Raw genomic sequence first — 22182 nt, 5'->3', positions numbered from 1 at the left:
AAGGGGTTGGGAGATAGCGAATGGGGTGGAGGAGTGAGCAGGGCAGGCAGTGGGGCAGGAAGGGAGATGAGAGCACAGCGCAGAATGGGGAGTGGCAGGAAGGAGCTGCCCAGGGCCCTGCAGGATCCTGGCCCAAGGTGCTCAGCCTTGCCCTGCAACTGGTGGTTGGGCCCAGTCCCCAGTTTCAGCACTGTTGGCTCCCCACAGCATGCCTACTTACTCTACGTCACGCTTTCGGATGGTCCTGCCAGCAGCCAGGACCTCAGCCACCTTGGACACGATGGGATCGTAGTTCATGCTGGCCACAGCCACCACCTCATCGCTCCTAGGGCCAGGCAAAGCAGAGTGGTTAGAGCAGCCCCAGGCAGCTACTTCTCCATTACCCAAAAAGCAACAAGCTGGAGAGAAGCGGGAAGCACAGAGAAAGGACCACTGCTCCAGGGCCAGGACCCATCCAGAGGCATGAGCACTGCTGTGATTACACTAGTGGCATGGGACAAGGGATGGGAGAGGGCCCTGAGCCATCATTCTAGACTGGTTCTGTTGTGTTCTCACTGGTGCTCACGTGCCAGCACAGGGCAGTGAGATGGAGACAGCTCTGAGCACTCTGATACCTGCAGGCAAACAGCAGCAAGAGTGGATTGGGTGGCAGATAAAAGCACGGATGTTAGGAGGGATGCTCAGTGGTTACTGCCATTTGTGCAAGCAGTCCCTGCATGGCTCTGGTGCCCTGTGCTAAGGGAGCAGATAAACAGGCATTAGGAATTTCCCTGTGCGACACTCAGTTGTGTCGCTCCACTGCCCTTTCCGGATCCACTCCTCCGAAACAGGCCTCTTTGCAGAGTGCCCACCTCTGAGCCTGTGTCCACAAACAGTAACAATTGCATGTGGGGTCCTGCATTCCAGATAGTGTGGGACTTCTAGCCAGACAGTTTCTGAAGCCACCACAACAGCTGGGGTGGCTGACAGCAGGGCCTTGCCAGCTTTAGTGATGAAATCCCCGGATTGTACAACAGATGTACAGTAGTGAGTCCCAGTCCAGCTCACCATCATCCTCCAGGATCCCAGTGCTGATGGCATAATAAAAGCTCAAAGGCCAAATGGGAAACAAGTGTAGAGGAAGGGAATAAGATGTAAAAATGCTAGAGGAGCTTTGGAAAAAGGCACAAGGCAAAATAAGAAGGGCACCTCCACTTTGAGCTTGTTCCTACACAGTAACAACAGGGAGCATGAAACTGTGCCATTTTAGCACAGCTTTCCCTGGAAGTACATTTAGATCCAAGTGTGTCTGCAGAAAATAAACACCTCTCACAGCTGGTAAACTCTGGGGGCAGATGTTGTGATGGTTTCCTGTGACATGCCTTAAATCTGTGAAGCTAGGGGACTTGCAAACTGAGACACATTGCATAAGTCAACTTGAGCATAACTCTTCAAAGACTGAACTTATGAGATGACTCATAATTAGATAACTGAATAGATAAACATTTTAAAGATCAGAAAAAGTGTGTTGGTAAGATAGTAAATACTGATGATATTGTTGAGTAAGCTGATGAGTGGAGGCACTCACTAATGAGAACAAATTACTATCTGCTATTCAATATCTGCTCCCAAAGTGTCCTGTGACAAATGCATTAAAGAGCTGCAGGGAGAAACAAGTGTCTGATTCCCAAGGGGGTAAGAGCAGAAGCCACGTCTTAGAGAAAACTTAATCTTCACTGGGGCCACATCAGTTGTGAAGTCATGTCTCTCAGCTGTCCCACAAAAACACAGAGTAATAACATCACAGGCTACTTATTTATGAAGTCTTATATTCTTAAATAAGTCCACTACAAATAAATTAGAGCAAGTCTGAAATAGAGTGCCAATCTGTCTTCCCTGACCCAAAGGGCAGCACAGGAGTGTCATGAAGACCCCAGAACCTGGCATTCCTGAATCTGTGCATCTAGCCTTGCTTGCAAGTTTCTTCTAGCTCTGCTTTCTACAATACAGTGATGGGAAGACATGAGGTACCTCCATCCCATAATGCCTAGTGTTTGTGCTCTTGATGCAGTGGGTCATGGCCTGAGTGAGGACATACTGCTTCTCTGAAGATACTACAGTTCTTCCAGAACTTAGTCAGAACCAACCAGGACAGTGTGTTCCTGGAGATGGACCAACACCAGGCACATTCCTCCAGAGGCTGGACCTGCAGGACCTGCTCTAACACAGGAGAGTCCTTTGGAGCCTGCAGTGGGTGCTGCTTCGTGGGGCTGGCACTCCAGTGGGGATGAAGGGAGAGCCACTGCATTAACAGGCATTCTGTAGAGAAACTTTGATGATGTTGAAAATCCCAGCCTCAATCTAGCGCACTCAGAGACGTGCAATTACAACAGGGGGAGATTTTTGACAGCATGAAGCTTTTCCATAGGATAGCAAAGGTGAGAATAGGAAGTAATGGATAGAAGCTGATGAGCAAATCATTCACACTGGAAAATGGTTGTCCATGTCAGGCAGCAAGGATAATTAACCATCAGAAGAGACAACCTTCACCAGAAGAGATAACCAAGAATGTGCATTTTCAGTTGAATTGCCTGCTGGGTTGCCCTGTTTGAGACCTTTTGCTGTGATTTAGACGAGCTCTCCACTTTCTGAGCCTGCACCTTTTCTGTTGTGATGCTTGATGTCCTCTTTTTAACATAAATAAGATCCTTCACCTCTCCCCAGGAAAACAACCTTCCCTAAGGACTCTAATTCTGTGTCCAGAGACTCAGAGTTTTCCTTACAGAAGGTAGCAAGGTAAGTCATAATGGCAAGCTGCCTTTTGCCCATCTGCAAGTTGCCTTTTCCTCTAAGAGACTTGCTTGCAGTATTTGCACTATACTGTAGATTCCCTCTTACCCTAATTCAGAAACATAAACTGCCAGTGAGAACACTGTCCCTATCATGAATCATTGTCTGGTGTTCCCAGAGACACTACAGGCTTTCCAGGTTGTATACCTATTCCATAGGGCCTCAGTCATGGTTAATTCACCATTGCCTGACATCTTCAGTGTTCACTACACAATAGGGAGATGAGAGTTCAGGACTTCTGCACTAGGTCCACCCTACAACACACATTCTCGAAGCTTCAGTAATTTCCTTTATGTGCTTTCATGTGTAATTTCCTGCATGTACCTTCTCTATGGGCACTAGTGTTGTGAACTGACCTGCTAACTCTTCCTTCTTTCCTCCTCCTTTTGTCCTTCTTTCCTCCAAACATCATTTGTGCCAGGATACAGGAGGCAAGCTGCGCAGGGAATAGTGACAGCACTTTACCCAACTGAGTAGCCTTAGTTTATCAGTTAATACATGAACGTAGGTAGCACATAATGGCTGGAATGTGCAAGGAGAATCTGAGCCCTCACATCTAGCCTAGATGCTACTTTCTGTCCCCTGTGCAACCATGTGTGAAAATTATTGATGCCCAACACACTCAATCAGCCCCCAGAAAGAGCATCCTGGCTGCTGGGGATGGCAGATGAAACACTACAAACTTGATCACTATTGAATCTTGCACAGATAATTAATCTCAGGAGATTCTCTCATATGAAATGTTGTTTCATACCTAAGCAGACAACCACTGCTTAGGTATGAAATCACTGTCTGCTGATCAGACACAGAGTTTTCAAAGTCTTACACTTCCTGAGTGCAAAGAGCTCCCAGTCATACTGCTGGAGAAAGGAGAATGAAAGGTGAGGCTTTCTGTTCCCAAATGGGAAGCACAAAGCGGTGAGAGAGAAACCTATCAAAACCAAGGAAAGATGTACTATTCTGAGGAAAGGCATAAACTAGGTGTACAAGAGAGAGAAAAGGAAGACATAATCTCACCAGCTACCCAGATATGAAGCCTGCCATGGATTCGGCCTCAGACCCAGCCAGGATGGCTCATACGGCCTAAACACTTTTTCACTTGAACACATCAGCAAGGCAAGGGACAGTTGGTCCTTTTGTGGAATAACTCGCAGCGCACTGATAAGCAGGAGCATCCCACATCACCAATGGCTTGTGAACATCTTGTCTGACAGAGAGAAGCTTGGGGGAATACCTCTTAAAAGAGACAACGAGGGGTACCATTTCTAAAACTGGGATTTGGGGCAATCAGAAGTCTTTGCCCAAAGATGTAGGGTATCTGTCTTTCCTCTGCAGGGCTAAACGCAATGGGAGTGGGCAGCTTTAAAAAAGCAACCACAACAATCCACTGGATCTCCCAATATCTCTAAGGTCTTAGGGACTGGGATGACATTGGTCTGTTCTGAGCTGATGAAGTGAACTCCCACAGGGACAACTGCAAGGAGCACCCTATCCTGTACACCTCCTCGCATATGGCATTTTGCTGACCCCTCAATAGCTCACATCTGGCTCTGAATGGGGATAAGTTAACAGCTTTCTTCTCCAAACTCTGGGAAAAAGAGTTTTATTGTGAAAGTGAATGCTAAGAGCAGGGTCCAGGAATGAGAACCCCCAGCATTTCATGCGGCAACTGAGACAGTACACATCAGAAGAAAAAGAGGCCCTTTCAAACCAGTTGGGCATGGCATCCGCAGTGGCCGAGGAAGGCAGAAGAAGACGGCCAATTTGGGACAGTGTTCTCAGTCCAAAAGCATTCAGATCAAACAGTAGAATTATCATCAAAATCGAAAGGAAGAAATGTTCCCAGTTGCCTCTCAGAGATGCAGAGATGCAAAGATTGGTCCTTGATTGCAACTGCAAAGCAGGAGGAGAGAGGGCAACTTGAATACTCAGCCACAGTCCCTGAGAGCCAGTGCTTCTCAACTTTACCTTAGGGTCTCTACGCAGGATGTCATCCTATTACACAAAAGCCATCTCCTGGAGCCCCTCCTGGGTGGCAGAACAACACACCACCTAGTAGCAGACCCCTGCTACCTGGGTGCCAGGGAGTCGCTACCTGCTAACATTGGCTTTCATGTGTGCCAGTAGGCTCTGCTCAAGCAGCCCTCACCCCTATGAAATTCACTGCCAGCAAACCTGGGCCATCGCTTTGCTGAGCAGTGCACTCAGTGTGAGGCATTGCTCATCCCAATATGCAACGAATTATTCACATTACTCAGAGCTTTCACTTTGAAAGGGCTCTACAGATGTTTAATTAAAATGATTTGATATTTCCTTTCTAATTAGGATTGAGATAAATAACTAAATCTGTTCTGCTCTTCTACTGGAAGGGAAGAATAGAAGACGTTTCAAAGAAGATTTTATGCTAGAAAAAAATGTGGGCCAGTGCAGCTCTTGCACACCCAGCCCCATAATGCTGCATTTGCTGCAAGCAGCTGACTGCCAGAGAATCCAGAGGACCTGAGGAAGAGCAACACAACGGCTGCAGAGCAATTTAGAAGGGGTATGTGGGACAGGCATTGAAGCAGTGGCTAAAGTATATGTAACTCTGCAAACCACTGAAACAAAACTGCTAAAAATGGTTTTTAGTCTTCCTCTGACTCATGCTCACTGAGAAAACAACTGCTTATTTTAAAATATTACTTCTGCAGTTATGCGATTTAAATATACTTCAGAATGTCAGGTGGGGATCACAGCCTCATGGCTATGTCTACAGAATGGCAAATGTCCGTATGCATCAGCTCGCCCATCCACAGGCTTATGTCTTAGCATAAACCCACCCTTTTGGGCAGTTTTGGTCAATGCTCGAGAGAGCTTAGAGGGGTGCCTAAATTTAAGGGACTCCTGGTGCTAGGTGCTGCAACTGGAGCTGCAAAGTCTGCAGGTCCAACAGAAAATTTTGCTTGAGAATGTCAAAAATGCCAGGAGCAGGAGGGTGAGTCCCTAGGACCTGGCTGGCTTGTGCTTACGAGGTGACAGACCCAGCTGGCTTGTGGGGTGATAACACGAGCCCCATGGCTTTTTGAGCCTGATGAGCCTAAGAACTGCAAGACCTTGCCCTGAATTGATGTGGATAAGAGGCCACCCTTGAAGAGAGGGACATGGAGGGGAGGCAATCAGAGATGTCAGGCAGGGGACAGAGTGTTAAGACAATATCTTCACAGGGTAGGAGCTGGCTCCAGCCAAGAGCTCCTTCATGATGTTTGTGCTGGCAGTTTCCCAAACATTGATGCCAGTTAGTCATATTTCTGAGCCAGGCACCATAAGCCTCTTCCTCTGTCTTCCCCTGTTTTCCCTGGTTTCACTCTTTCCATTTCTAATATCATAAAGCACTTGAAAAAACCGCCCACCCTCCCCAGATACTAGAAGGCTCTCTGACTTTGATTACAGATCAGAGTAGAACAAAGACAACAAAAGAATATATAACAACAAATATTCTGGAAATGAATACATGCTGTGTAGTCTTTTCAGTTTGAACAGCCAGGTGGGATCAAGAATAGCCAAAGCACCACATACTAGCTTTCAGCAGATCTCAGGAAAAGCATGTCCAACTTGACTCCTACCCTTAGGGGAGAGCTTTTTCACTACATGTGTAACAAAAACTCCTGAACTCTTGCTAACCTTCATAACTTGTTAATGGACAGAAGAGTTTGCAGAGCTTAGGTTGTCAAACCAGAAACAGAAAGAATGATGCCTGACCTAACAGTTCAGCCCTAGTCACAACTCATTAACAGAGAGACCAGTTGGGAAGGAAATCTTTGATGAGAATCGCAAGCAACAGCTTAATAGAAGCCATTATTTGCTCTCAGACAATAAATGAACAAAGTGCTTACATCTGGCAGAGATATTAGGTCCAAAAAACAGTTTAACTTGCTTTACATCCTTTCCCTTCTATTCTTTTCCCCTTCCTTCTTGCATTCAAATATTACCCGATTTAATGATTATTAAATGAATGAAAGCATTTAAAATATTTTTCTGGAGCTCCTTCAATAATTTATGGTAGAGAACCATATCATCAAACCATCATCATTACCTGTAAGCACAGCAAGGTTATTTCCCACCAATAGGGAGCAAGAGCTGAGACAGCTTATGCAAGGGTGTATAGGGCTTTTCCCCATGCCACACAGCACCCCACTCTGTGCATCCACACAGGCCTGGGTGCTCTGTTTAGTCACCATGGGAACAGAGAAGAGCACTCTGCACTGTGCTGAGTGGAGGATGGAGACAAAATGTGGGGTTAACCTCCTGTGCCCAAATTCACTTAAAGAGTCTGACCTCTCCATCATGCAGTAGGCACACGAGCCCCAAACACACTCTGCCTAGAGCAGGCTGTGCCTACTGCACTAATGCACTTTTATGTGCACTTTTATTAACATCGAGCAACCTCAATGTCCGGATAGGAATAAAACGGACTGAAAGAAGTTCTAGCAGAAATGTTTTCCAGTCTAGCAGTACAAACCTAGATGAATGCATAATTAGGGACTCGGAGAAGAGAAAAACTTACTTGGTATAAAACGCCACAAACTTCAGTTCATCTAAATCTCCTTGAATGATGACATCATCGAATCCTTCTCCATGGCCTGAAAGACAGAAAGCCAAGAAATGGCGGAGACATATTCCTGCCATGTTAGCCTTTACTGAGCAAGCTCAGGCATGTGTATGCACTTACACGCCTCCATGCACACACAGAGCAGGTGAACTTGTTTGCACCCTCATCTGTAGTCCCACAATTGTTATTCTGGACTGCTCATATTTCAGGTTCAAACTCAGACCTTTCAGCTGGTGCTCCGCAACCTGTCTCCTTTCCATCTGTGCCATCATAAGGTAAAATCTCCAGCCTGCTTCATGGCAACCCCATATGAAAAGACTAGGATACAAAACCTGTAATAGCCTCAATTTCAGCATGGGGGAAAGGGAAAAGGGATGAATTCACATGATTACAAAGAAATTGCAAAGAAAATTCTAATTTCCATAGCAAATATCTTGTTCTCATTACATATATACTTATGATTTAGTCTGTGCAAGGAAAAAGAGCATGGGTTCATTTCTTTGCCTCAGATTCCACTCTAGCCTAAAGAGTGTCTTGTACTGCTCCCCAGTACAAGAGAGGCACGGCACTACTGGAGAGAGTCCAGCGGAGGCCTACGAAGATGATGAGGGGACTGGAGCACCTCTCCTCTGAAGAAAGGCTGACAGAGCTGGGCCTGTTTCAGCCTGGAGAAGAGAAGACTGAGAGGGGATCTCATCAATGTGTACAAGTATCTAAAGGGGGAATGTCAAGAGGATGGGGCCAGACTCTTCTCCGTGGTGCTCGGTGACAGGACAACGGGCACAAACTGAAACACAGGAAGATCCATTCTGAACACGAGGAAAAACTTCTTTCCTGTGAGGGTGACGGAGCACTGGAAGAGGCTGCCCAGAGAGGTTGTGGAGTCTCCTTCCCTGGAGCTATTCAAAACCCGCCTGGACGCGATCCTGGGCAAAGTGTTCTAGAGGACCCTGCTTGAGCAGGGGGGTTGGATTGGATGATCTCCAGAGGTCCCTTCCAACCTCAACCATTCTGTGATTCTGTGACTGGATCCTGGCAGATCATTCAAGGTAAGGAGAGTGGGTGTTACCCTGCAGGTGACCTCATGGACACCTAAAGAACCGCACCATAGATACTCATGAGTGTGGTCTCATAATATGTTTTTTTCAAAGGGAAGCTGGCTTAAGAAACTGTTGCACTGGTGTCACAACATTCACTCCTTCTCCCTCAGCAGTCCCAAAAACAGAGGTTGTGGATGATGCTGCAGTCAAGTCATTAAAATAATCCAGGTCAAAAAAATCCAAACAAGTTTTTTTTTTTTCTTCAAAATACCCATTTTTGCTCAAGGAAACATAAGTACAGGGAGATGTTCTTTGTCTACACTGGGCCAAACTCAATGACCATCGTGGTCTTTCTCACTTTATGAGACAAGAAAGGTATTTTCAAGGTCTTTCTGGGCCATCTGATGTGGGTAGAACAAGAGGCACTGAAAAGTTGACCCATGCCTGTGAGCAGAAGAGTCTCATAGGAGATACCAAAACCATCAAGTGCTAGCAAGGAAAGCAGATTTGAGACAAAGGTTGGTTCAGACAGGTCACAGCAGAGATGGCTACGACATCTATATCCCAGGACAACATCTCCACCAGCACAAACTCTACAGTAGCCTTGGGGAGACCCTACTCCACACTACAGCCCTCAATTGCCTCTTCCCTTGCTGAGGATGGTGAGAGCAGAAGGAGCCTCCCCGAGGTCATTTGCGCTCCCAGTTAAGTCTGGGTCCCCTTCCTCCTCCATCTCTCACTGGGGTCATGGGTAGTCCCCATGTCAGTCCTTCCACTTAGCTTGGTGCCAATCCCTCCCCCAGACCCCAGCCCTCCCACTGCATTTCAAGTCCCATCTTCTCCTCCTGCAAGGTGAAGTTTAATCCTCACTGCTCTCACTGTTTGAGTAGAGCCAACCCCTCTTCAACTTCTAGGCTCATCTGTCCTTCTGTTCCCTGCGTTATTTGGGCATCTCATTCTACACACAGTGCACTGGCTCTCTCAGCAAGGCTTGGGAGGGAGCTGTCAGAGTGCAAGTGACTGTAAGGTCCTCTCTGGTTCAAAATGCCACTTGCTCTTACAGCTCACATGATCCTTCTCTTACCTGCATATCGAATGCTCTTTCCAAACATAGCAGTCCACAGGTATGGGACCGTGCTGATTTCCATGCCATGGGCCAGCATGTTCAGAGCTGCTATACGGCCTGGAAGTCAGAAGAAACAGAACGAGTGAGGAAGCCCTGAGCAACCACTATGTCCTGCACTGCAGACTCAGAACAGCTCAGGCCTCTTGTTATCAATTTCTCTAGTCCCAGTGTACATGGAAAACAATAAGCATCTCTGAAAAGGAAATGTGTCTCATCTTCCAAGGCTGGGCTTAGAGAAAAGCAGTGCAGCGCTTACTGACTTGTTATCTTAATTTACAAGAAACCTTCATTAGCAAGAAAAACTTTTTAATGCGCCCATCTCAACATAGCATCTGCAATAGTGACAGTGCTACAGCTTGCTGAGCTCCTACCACAAAGTGGGATGGATAAGCCTCTTTGGGGCATGGAAACCATTATGATACAGAGTCATTGCTACCCCAGATTGGTACATGGTGAACCACTACATAAGCAGATAGCGTGACTCCCAGAAGGTTGTGGGAATGAGCTCTTATTTGGAGTCTTCATAGGTATTGTTATAGCATTTTGCTGTTCTAGTCATAAACGCACAGTTAGACCAGTATTAAGCTGCATACTGCGTTTGAAGGGCAGGTTAACTTTGGAGGTGCAATTCCAAAAATTCTCACCCGGGGCACCTGCTGGAAGGCTACCAGCACCACAGTGTTGTAGACTCAGAAAGCTTAAGGGCAGCCAGCCACATTAGGGCTTCCAGGCTTGCTGGTGTGAAACAGAGAAAGGTCTTGAGTCAGCTGCAACAGGCTCTTCGGTCAGCCCACAATTCCGGGCATTCCAGGTCCCCAGCCCTGAGCAGTCCACCTGGTGATGTGGGCCTGCAGCTACGGACCCTGCGAGCTGCCAGGGGGGCGGAACAAAAATGCTATTGACTGTCATGAGACAAGAACTTAAACTTCCTGCACTGGATGCAGAATGTCAGGAAGCACACTGTGCTTGGGAAAGTTGTGTCTGCGGGCACCTGAGTGTCTCTAGTAAGTGATCATGTACACCAATGCACGCAGCATGGGGAATAAGCAGGAAGACTTAGAGATCTGTGTGCGGTCGCAGGGCCACGATCTCATTGCAGTGACAGAGACATGGTGGGATAGCTCACATGACTGGGATGCTGTCCTGGATGGCTACGTGCTTAAGTCTCACAATCACAGGCCCTGGTTCTCATGGGAGACTTCAACCACCCTGACATCTGTTGGCAAGACAGCACAGCTAGGCACAAACAGTCGAGGAGGTTCCTGCAGAGCACTGAGGATAACTTTTTGACACAGGTGGTGGAGACGCCAACAAGGAGAGGTGCGCGGCTGGACCTTGTCCTAACAAACAAAGAAGGTCTGGCTGGAGACGTGAAGGTTGGGGGCAGCCTTGGCTGCAGTGACCATGAGATGGTGGAGTTCAGGATCCTGCGAGGAAGAAGCAGGGCAATAAGTAGGATCGCAACGCTGGACTTGAGGAGAGCTAACTTTGGCCTCTTGAGGGACCTACTTAGGGGAATCTCGTGGGGTAGGGCCCTACAAGGAAGAGGGGGTCCAGGAGAGCTTCACTTCCTCCAGACTCAAGACAGGTGCATCCCTCTGAGTAAGAAGGCCAGCAAAGCGGGCAGGAGACCTGCCTGGATGAGCAAGGAACTCCTGGCAAAACTCCAGCAGAAGAAGGAAGTACACAGAATGGGGCAAAGAGGACAGGCCCCTTGGGAGGAATAGAGGGACATTGTCAGAGTATGCAGGGATGCGACCAGGAAGGCTAAGGCCCAGCTGGAATTAAATCTGGCAAGGGATGTCAAGGACAACAAGAAGGCCTTCTTCAAATACGTCAATAGCAAAAGGAAGCCTAGGGAAAACGAGGGCCCGCTGCTGAATGGGGCGGGTGCCCTGGTGACGAAGGCTACAGAGAAGGCAGAGTTATTGAATGCTGCCTTTGCTTCCGTCTTCACTGCTAAGGCCAGTCCTCAGGAATTCCAGACCTTGGAGACAAGAGAGGAAGGCTGGAGAAAGGAAGACTCTCCCTTGGTTGAGGAGGATCAGGTTAGAGATCTTTTGTCCAAACCTGACATCCATAAATCCATGGGCCCCGATGGGATGCACCCACGAGTGCTGCGGGAGCTGGCGGATGTTATCGCTAGGCCACTCTCCATCGTCTTGGAAAGGTCCTGGAGATCAGGAGAGGTGCCTGAGGACTGGAAGAAAGCCAGCGTCACTGCAGCCTTCCAAAAGGGCAAGAAGGAGGAGCCAGGGAACTACAGGCCTGTCAGCCTCCCCTCCATCCCTGGAAAGGTGATGGAACAGCTCCTCCTGGAGGTCATCACTAAGCATGTGGAGGACAGGAAGGTGATCAGGAGTAGCCAGCACAAACTCACCAAAGGGAAATCATGCTTGACCAATCTGATAGCCTTCTCTGCTGGAAGGACTGGCTGGGTAGATGGGGGCAGAGCAGTGGATGTTGTCTCCCTGGACTTGAGCAAGGCTTTGGACACTGTCTCCCATCACACCCTCATAGGGAAACTCAGGAAGTGTGGGTTGGATGAGTGGACAGTGAGGTGGATTGAGAACCTGCGGGATGGCAGAGCTCCGAGGGTTGTGATCAGCGGCACAGAGTCTACTTGGAGGCCTGTAGCTAAGTGGTGTCCCCCAGGGGGCAGTCCTGGCTCCAGTCTTGCTCAACGTATTCCTCAATGACCTGGAGGAAGGCACAGAGTGCACTCAGAGTGCACGTTTGCCGATGATACCAAACTGGGGGGAGTGGCTGACACACCAGAAGGCTGTGCTGCCATTCCAAGGGACCTGGCCAGGCTGGAGAGCTGGGCGGAGAGGAACCTCCTGAAGTTCAACAAAGGCAAGTGCTGCAGGGTCCTGCACCTGGGGAGGACTAACCCCCTGCACCAGGACAGGCTGGGGGTTGACCTGCTGGAAAGTAGCTCTGCAGAGAAGGACCTGGGAGTGCTGGTGGACAACAAGTTAAACATGAGCCAGCAGTGTGCCCTTGTGGCCAAGAAGGCCAATGGTATCCCGGGTTGCATCAGGCAGAGTGTTGCCAGCAGGTGGAGGGAGGTGATCCTGCCCCTCTCCTCAGCCCTGGGGAGGCCTCACCCGGAGTACTGCGTCCAATTCTGGGCTGCTCCCCAGTACAAGAGAGGCACGGCACTACTGGAGAGAGTCCAGCGGAGGCCTACGAAGATGATGAGGGGACTGGAGCACCTCTCCTCTGAAGAAAGGCTGACAGAGCTGGGCCTGTTTCAGCCTGGAGAAGAGAAGACTGAGAGGGGATCTCATCAATGTATACAAATATCTAAAGGGGGAATGTCAAGAGGATGGGGCCAGACTCTTCTCCGTGGTGCTCGGTGACAGGACAACGGGCACAAACTGAAACACAGGAAGATCCATTCTGAACACGAGGAAAAACTTCTTTCCTGTGAGGGTGACGGAGCACTGGAAGAGGCTGCCCAGAGAGGTTGTGGAGTCTCCTTCCCTGGAGCTATTCAAAACCCGCCTGGACGCGATCCTGGGCAAAGTGCTCTAGAGGACCCTGCTTGAGCAGGGGGGTTGGACTGGATGATCTCCAGAGGTCCCAACCTCAACCTTCCAACCTCAACCATTCTGTGATTCTGTGATCTTTAGTCAATTTGCAAAGGCTTTGCACATCAAGAAGTCTGACAAGTGAAGGGATAATGGACAGGATAAAATATATGTTTCAAAATGTTTTGTACAAGTCCCCAGTTTCTCTTTTCTCAACTGTCTCGTTCTCTTGTTAAAGAGGCTTCTAATTTCCTGAGGCTGTGGAAAAGGCTCTTGCTCCTAAGCAATTTGCTGCTGTAAATTGAAGGGACAGAAAAGCACGTACCATGCATATGGGCCATCTGCCAGTGAGGGACATTCACTTTCTTATTATTCCGAAGGGCCAACGGGAATGTAACAGCATCACCTGCTGCGAAGACTCCTGGGATGTTGGTTTGCATCATCTGAAGGAGGGAAGCACAAGTGTACATTGGTGGGGTTCATGCTGCACTGAGCTCTACAACAACAGTGTACGGTTTGACTGCCCTAGACCTAACAACTTCCCCACAGACAGCTGGCACATGCAAATGGATAAGCTGCTACTCAGGTGCAGGAGCCCCTGGGCATGCTCTTATCCCATGGTATACGCAATAAAGTTCTATATACCTTCTTCTTATATACCCCACCTCATGTGTAGTGGACGTATGTGAAGGTAACATGTCTATCTCAGAGCATGTCAGTGTAAGTTCACCACAGAAGAACTACTGTGATGGCCTAATGAGCAGCTCTCTGAGAGCAAAAGAAAATCACGCACTAAACCATAGTATCTGCTCTTACAGCATCTGGACAGGGACACACATGAATGTTACCCAAATGCCTGAACTGTGGGTGATCTGTGAATTGAAAAGGGATTAGTTAAAACTGAGTTAAAAAATAGTGTGGGCGCTTCTCAGCAGACGTAAAGTGGGAATGATATGATTTAGGATTCCTCACTTTCAAAGTAGATTACCACATTAGGGTCTACAGCACTCCATTTGCCAGTAGCTTACCTCATAAAGGGAGACACACACTGATATCCTGGATCCTTCCCCTTAATTAGAAGATTAGGGTCCTGATGGTGTTTACAGAGAAAGCATTGCTTCCACTTAGCTTATTGTATGCATGAGTCCAAACTGCCAAACAGCCCTAACATAGGAACTGGTGGCAATGAGCTCCTTGCACCAGGGGTAACCCGGTTCTGATACATTCCTCACTTATGGCATACCACCTGTTAGTGCTTGTGTGACCTGAGCCAAAAACCACTACTGCCAATAGCATTCCTCATTGGCATTCATTGCAGCAGAGTAGTTGCTGGCAAAGATTTTGGGGATCCCTGCTGTGGACTACAGGATTTGGTGCTGGAGAGGCTCCATCTCTATTTCTTTCCCACAGAACTATATACACAACTTTTCAAGTCATTCTAGGACTGCTTAGAGCAGGAGCTCAAATCTCAGCATCCAGTGATCTGCCAAAGGGGCTGAGAACAGCGTTAGGGCTCCATTGCTTTGAAAATCCATCACTTGGAGGACAGAGGGCTGGCCCATACATTCCTACTTTGCGCTCCTCGTGTCTTAGCATCTCTGAAGATGAACTGCCCATGCTTCAGTAGTTTAGACACAATGAAAGTTTAGCTCTAAAGAGCATCTTTGACAGCTTTAGCTGTGAAATTCCTCCTGAATGTCCTCATTCTGGCCAACATCTGGCCCCAGAGGGAGGCTGCCTGCAGCTCTAGACAAACCACCAAGCTCACCTTGTTGACAATGACAAAGCCTTTGGAGTCAATGTTGATGCCACTCTGCTTGAGAAACCCTGTCGCAGGGACTGCACCTGCAGGAAAACACAAAGGGGATGGTGTACATGATAGCTCCGAATGCCAGCACTGTGGTCTTTATCAGACTGGATTATAGCAGGACAAGGAGCTGCCTCTAAGCCCACAAAGATCTCTCTTCTGCCAGTATGATCCTGCTTTGGAAAGCAAAATGCAAAGGTCTGCTCTTTTCACAATTGCTGCTCTGGATCTAAGGAAGTGATCCTGCCAATTGGAAGGAGAGCACAGCCAGAACTTGGGCAGACACTAGCACATGCTGTGCCACTCCAGCCAGGCTCCCAAAAGGCACATGCAAGCTGGGCAGCTGGGGCACGCAGGCAGTGCTGCTCTCTGGGGGCACCTAGTAGAGCCCATCAGCCCAGCAGCTGATTAGGGATAGATTCGTTCATCCTAGAGGGATGAACCATTACTGCCAAGTCTCTGCCAATTTTTTTTTTCTTTTTTTTTACTACTAGGTTTGGAGGCAAAGTAAAGCAGCCATCAGTAGTCCTGCCCTAGCTGGTAATTAGTGTCCCATTTCCCCCCAGCCCAACCGCACCACTAGTCTGATTGGCTCAGCACCCTGTGGTGAGGTCCCCTTACCTATACCAACGACACACACGTCTGCACGCAGAACCTTCCCACTCTTCAGTACAACCTCCTTCAGCTTTATGGGAGAGAGGCGAAAATTACGGGTATTTTAGGGACAAAAAAAAAAAGAAAAACCCTTAGCAGCAGCCAGCCAAGCTGGATTCTTCCTTCATTTTTGACATACAAGTCAAAGAAGACCAAAAGATCATAATTTCCTGTAACGTCAATAGCAGGAATTTCAGAACTCTCCTAGGTGGTCCTGCAGGCATTTTCTAGGGACATTGTTAAAACATGACCTGTGTGCTGCTGTCCCCCTCTCCCCAGCTCTGTAGCTATCCTCCATGCTCTCTCTGCTCCTCCAGCTTAACTCCTGACTGCTGAACTGAAAGTTCCTCAAAGCAATGAAACCAGTCCCAAACACAGTGGCTGGAACATGTTTCCTCCATGGGGCTAAACACAGGGATATGAATTTCAAAGACTAGAAGAGAGACGAGGCAAAAAAAAAAAAAAAAGAAAGGAATGAATCCCAGCATTGCTGCACCCTCCTGCCCCACTGCTGCGGCATGGCAGGCACGCTGACTGGCCAAAGGCACATTGGGATTAGCCAGTGTGGGCCTCTGGCTGATGCAGCCACCTGTGCCATCTCTTGACCGCTCCTACTGCAGGCTCACTAAGAGCAGAAAGCCTCTGCTTCACCCTCTTCACCAGAGAGGACTGATCTTTACAACCAGCTCACTGCACAGGCTGTTGCATAGCAGGGCATGTTCTAGGCTGGGCTGTGGCTGCCTCTGTGCTTCCACCAACAGGTTATTGGGACCAGTCACGAGCTCTGCCCTGGTGCTGGTGCCATACCTTGCCCTCCTGCTCCCGCAGCTCTGACACTTCCGTCTGCATGTAGAACTTCACCCTGTTGTTCTCGAACATCTGGGTGAGGGGATAGAGGAGAGGACATCACAGACAAAACCACCTGACTTGGTGTCTCTGACCTGCCCCCTGACCTCCGCAATGGCCACTCCCACCCTTCAGATTCATTTCAACACACATTGGAAACAGGTTTTCAAGCATCTCTGTCCCACACACAGAAAGAGGAATGTTATTTACAGCAAGCAGGCCACGAGAGGGAAGACACAGCCCATCCTTTCTTTCTAGTGACAATTATTGTGGAGCACCTTCACAGCTTTGTTAATAAATCAACTCATGCAAAAACCACACAGCCTCTTATCTGTCACCAAAACAATCCCTGGAATAGGAAAGCAAAGTTACCTTCATGACAGCACGGCCAACCCTCTCCCCAAAGAACTTCTTGAAGGGCACTTCCTCCAGCTCAACCACAGACACAGAATGGGCCCTCTCTGTGAGATAGGCAGCCACCTCCATCCCTGGGAAACAGAAGTATGTCTGAGTGGCCACATGCCTCTCCCAGCACCGCCCCAGGGACTGCAGATCTGGTGAGTGCCACAGCCAGTAACAGGAGAACATCCCTTTGTCCCCTCTCAACCTGGGAAGCTGGAGGTGCTCTATTTGGACATCTAGGGTGTAACTAGAGTGAAGAGAAACCAAACTCATGGTCACAGAGAGCCACACCTTTTTATTTGAGATTTATGGTGATCTGTTCTTAGAGACAGGAGCCACAGAAAGGCCTAAAGACTGAAGCAAGGAACCTGTCAAAATGAATTCTCAAAGTGCCTTAGAAAACTGTAGCATTTGTAATAAAAGAACTCAGCTGTGGGAGAGAGAAACATACCTCTAATGGCTGAGACGGTACTTACTTTCTTAACACAGGTAATGTGTTACTGGCTGAAAATAGCCCTTGGCAATTTAGATTGCCCAATCTGGTGCTGGTAATTACATGGAAACCTTCACCAACACATTTATCCATGGGCTTTTTGGAAACTATTCTTTTTGTCTATCAGCAGTTCTTAACTGATCTCCAAAATCAAGTGTTTCTTCTGTTTGCAGATTGTTCTTTTAAAATATGAAACTGAAAAAAATGAGAAACAAATCCTGAACATTTTAGAATAAATTCTCTGACTAATAGTCATTTATGCCTATAGACTGGCAGGACCCACAATTTTGTTATACACATAACCAAGCAAAAAGAAGAAACACCAAAGCAACTGCTAGATTTTTGACAGGTATAAAAAAAATTTCACAAGTCTGATAACAAATAGCAGAGAAATAAAACCAGAGGCTCTCACCTACCAACAAGAATTTCCTGATTTAACCCAAATCTATACTTACGGACTCATTTTGAAACCGCTCAATGGACAGGAATGGACTCACCATATGCTCTTCAGAATGGGATAGCAATGCTCTTTGATTACGTTTCCCACAGGCCAGGAGGCTAAACTGTCCATTCTCTTAGCGTAAGTAAAATTACCTTTTTTTCAGAAAGGATATGTCCTTATGAACCTGCTTGGAGCAGGAGGTTGGGCTAGATGACCTCTTGAGGTCCCTTTCAACTAGAACTATCCTATGGTTCTTATCATTCAGAGAATATGGTTTCCATTGGCAAGGGCAGTGCAGTTCACACATACAAGATGGCTGAAGACCATACTCTGGATAGCAACAGCTCAGAAGAGAACATGGGAATGCTGTAGAAACCAACAGAACGTGAGGTCCTTGTGCTCTGCTCTACTCTGCATAGCTTAATCTCAAGGTGTTCCAAAAGGAGAAAATGGTATAGGAGCAATACAACGAGATTTACAGTGCAGACAGCATTAGAAAGACCTTGCTGGACACTGTGTCCGGTTTTGAGGTGCCAGCTTCAAACAGAGTAATGTCAAATTGGGAGTGGCTCTGGGAAAATTTGCAAGAATATGTGGAAATCTGGAAAATTTGCCTCAGAATGGAAGACCACAGGAGCGATAAAAATGAGGATTTAAATTGTCTAGGCTCATATTCCAGCAACTTTGTCACATCCAGAAGAACTCTGCCCACTTTCCACATACTAGGGGTGAGATGCATCTGAGCAAACACAAGCATCCCAACAGGAGATGCTTTGGGAGCACAGATCAGATTATCATCAGTTTGTGTCTAATCTACGCCCCAGAAGTGCCCATTTCCCCTCAATGACCAGAAAATGACCCAGCGTAACTGCATCTGGGGACATCTACGCTACACACAGCTAAGATCAGAAGAGAGAGAATACTTGAATAATCTTTTAAACGTCACTCAGATAAACTGCATATGTCAAGTATGTGACATGAAGACATGCCAAAATGAATCATTATCGCAGATATCTCCAATGCCCACTCTGTGGTCCTTCACTCCCACTAGAACGGACAACGTAATATCACTGTAATTGTTTCTCTTGACATTTTTCTGATCATTTCTTAATTTTAAAATCTTTTTAGAGGAGTAGATGCTAGAAGGAGACTAAGATATCAGAGGTGATTTTACTAGTGCCTTAGGTAGAAGTAATATTAGGTCTGTTCCTTTTTCAGCGTACCTTTGATTATAACAACTATGTCTGAAGCTATGGTGCAGTATGTGGTTGCTACTTCTGAAATCCGTCTTCTTTCACCATGATTAAGAATCATTGATATTCAGAAGCTAGTACACAACCAGACAGGATAAAATACTACTGATACTTTTCCATTTAAAGGAAATCATATTGTATCATCAAAAGAAAGAGAATCACAAATATTCCTTGGATTTGTGACCTTGCAGTGCATTAGAATGACCTACAGCTGATTACTCTGATCAAACTCAAGATCAGGTCACAGGGCAAGACATGATGAACAAATTTTATATTCCACACCAATTGTTGCAGTCTGCTCTGGCCCCTTGAATGCTGCAGGGAACTGAAAGACAGATTCCCATAATTTCTGTTTGAGCTTGGGTAGATCTTGTGGAGATATGTTTGAAGCAGAATTCACTTCCCATGACTGTATCTGTCTGAAGTGTCTGATCTGAGCTAAACACATAGACTCCCTCATGAGCCAATAGCCTCTGCTGTGTCATTCACATGAGCTGGTGAGGTTTCTAGGGCAGGGGGATGAGCCACCCTCTGGAGTCACTGATCCCTTGTTGGAGAGGACAAAGCCCAGCTGACTAGCTCAGGCTACATGCCTACCTTGGCTACAATTGCTTGTACAATTGCTACAATAGGCCAAGGTGATTTCTACCCAGTCGGAGTTAGAGGGAGGGGGACCTGCTGCATCCTTAGGTAAAGTTTCAAACTATGCTAACCATGGAACGATAAAGAAAACTATCCTGACAAGTCTGAAAAGACAGCCATGCTTGAAGGACCTGTCTGGGATGCAGGCAGAACCAAGCCAGAATGAAAGCTCACCAAGGAATGAGGCTCCCACTATAACTACGTTCTTGCTAGTGGCGAGTTTCACTACACGGTTAGCATCTTCAGGAGTTCGGATGTTAAACACATTTTCCACTTCTTTGCCTTTACAGCTGAGAGCCTTCAGCCTGAAAAACACAAATTGAAGGAAACATAGGTTCAGTTTCTGTTTCCCTTACCCAAATTCCTTCTTTGAGTCAGCCGCTGCTGCAAGCTCTGCACATGGTTCCTACACAGCAGCACACATGGTGCTGCCTCACCAACTGCCTCTGATGGGCCACAGCCAGCAGTTCGCAGTGGCCATGGCCAAAGGGTGGTGTGCTCATCTTTGGGATTGGCTGCTATTCTTAAGCAGGAGGCTGGGCTCTTTCGAGGATCTTTTTTCTCTGTCTTTCAGCAGAAGTTTTGGAGCCAGATTTTCAAAGAGAGATATATATATAGGCCTCTGAAGATGCAGGTTCCACTGTACATTTCTAGATCCACTTGGCTTTAATGTTCACTATAATACTTTAATCTTGTTTTCCCTATGCATTTACTGGTGCCTATCTATCTTTAAATATATGGTCACTCCATACCTGACTCACATCTGAAAAAGCTCCTCAAATAATTTAGGTACCCTAAGAACATTTACCCAGTGTTTCTGGAGCTTGTGCATAAGGATTTTGAGAGTATTTCCAAAGGTTTAGTCCTCTTTTGAATCCTATTACGTAGCTGGTATAGATAGCATTTTGCTGCAGCGTTCCATATCCCCAGGCACTAGCCTTGAACATATGATGGTGCTATTGCTGTTGATGATGCGTTGTGTAACGAGTATCTGCTCTAATCATCTTGCAAGGCAGTCCCAAGCTTCTGCACATTTTGTCTAATTAATTCAGGTATCAGTTCCAAAAATGAAGCAGCACAGAACATTCAAAAGGACTGCTCAGTCATTTGCATCTCTTTGTAATAATGACCTTGGGGAAACTATCTACAGGAAAACAATAAAAATCTAGAGAACCCAGTCTTAGTGTCCATGTGCCTGCCCAGTTGTGCCCAGGCATGGGCTGGAGAGCGCCTGTCCTCCAGTATGACTGTCACAGTGGCTCTGCCAGGAAGTTATAAGCTGGATACAGCGCTCTCAGGGTGCATTACCTGATCTGAATGAAACAGGGGGGCTGATCTGAGAATGGAAGCATCCCTTCTGCTCTTCACAGCTCTGAGTTTCTAATAACACTATTTGGGCTGTGTTGCTGTTTCTTGGTGACGAGAAGCATGCAAGAGAACTGTGGTATATTTAACGCTGCTTCACTCTTCTGCTTTTCCACCCTGGCTAGAGCTGCAGCTCCCTGCTTAGCTGGTTTCTAAGGATCCCCTCCCCAGACGATCAATTTTGCAGAGGCTGGATCCGGCCTACATAATTTTGTGCATTTGTCTTAGGAGCACAAGGAAAGAGGCAGGCAAACTGGGGGCGGGTAACAAGATCTGTGGTCTGGATCTGATCTCAGCAGCCTCCTTCTCCAAAGTACAGCTGCTCAGAGCTGGAACTGGGAGAGATTCAGACACTTGCATTTGTTCCAAAACAGGGCAAAAATTGAAATAGTGAAAACATTCAAAGGGCAGCTGTAGAAATGCCCAGTCATATCTAAAATATTTGACATTTTCTATGCAAATGTAATATTCAGAGTTGACTGTTTGGAATATTTTCATTAAAAAAGATCAGGAGCTGTCATGAATGCCAACATTTTCCCATTAAAATGGCAATTTTGACAAATCCCCTATTAAAAAGAAACTAACAAACCAACCAACTATTTTCAGGACAGTAAGAATGATGCTAATCTCAAAAAGCTGAACTGAAATGGAAGTACTTATCATCCAGGAAGCAGCAGCAGCAGCAGCAGCTTGTAGAGAGCTGGATAGATAAATCACTCCATCTTAAGAGACAGGAATCCTGTTCTTCAGCTGTTTTATCTGAAAGACTGTTACTGCTTTCTTTGTAAGATTTGCAGCTATTTCCTGACAGAGAAAGGTTAAATTAGTTCAACTCATTTGAATTTGAACTACTGAGGATTTGGGATTTTGTTGTTGTTTTTTTTTTTTAGTTTCCAGAGGACACACACAGCACCTTGTCCCTACAGATTGCCATGAGGCCAAAGTGCTTTTATTCTTTCGCTTGTCCATTTATATTTTTCTCAAAAAACACCATGAAGTGCACTCTGTGCAAGAGATGTGCATACAGTTGCCTGGAAAACTTCTGCTATTTTTTGTCTCTGAATCGGGTTTTAGTTTTTTTGAAAACTTCACTCTTGTGAGTAAATCTCACAAAAAGGATTCTGTTGTGTTGCATCAATAGCAACACCTAAATTAAGGC

At 46.8% G+C, this 22182-nt stretch overlaps 1 protein-coding gene across 4 annotated transcripts in view; it reads right to left on the bottom strand.

Annotated features, from left to right (window-relative positions):
- AIFM3 (AIF family member 3) overlaps window positions 1-22182 on the bottom strand; it is a 75332-nt gene that overhangs the window by 8247 nt on the left and 44903 nt on the right. For 3 of the 4 annotated variants that reach the window (XM_068910643.1, XM_068910644.1, XM_009671957.2), the window contains 9 exons: window positions 19833-19963; window positions 16799-16914; window positions 16388-16459; window positions 15548-15611; window positions 14888-14964; window positions 13445-13562; window positions 9542-9640; window positions 7373-7448; window positions 221-325 (listed from right to left, as the gene is read on the bottom strand). In XM_068910643.1, coding sequence (XP_068766744.1) covers window positions 221-325; window positions 7373-7448; window positions 9542-9640; window positions 13445-13562; window positions 14888-14964; window positions 15548-15611; window positions 16388-16459; window positions 16799-16914; window positions 19833-19963 — 858 coding nt within the window. Of the gene's footprint in view, window positions 1-220; window positions 326-3122; window positions 3266-7372; window positions 7449-9541; window positions 9641-13444; window positions 13563-14887; window positions 14965-15547; window positions 15612-16387; window positions 16460-16798; window positions 16915-19832; window positions 19964-22182 lie in introns of those variants that run through there. The other variant, XM_068910645.1, reaches the window with a different exon arrangement.

This window comes from Struthio camelus, chromosome 17, assembly GCF_040807025.1.
Source record: "Struthio camelus isolate bStrCam1 chromosome 17, bStrCam1.hap1, whole genome shotgun sequence".
NCBI lineage: Eukaryota > Metazoa > Chordata > Aves > Struthioniformes > Struthionidae > Struthio > Struthio camelus.
The sequence above is the reverse complement of the archived record's forward strand: the minus strand, read 5'-3'. Positions and strand labels throughout refer to the sequence as shown.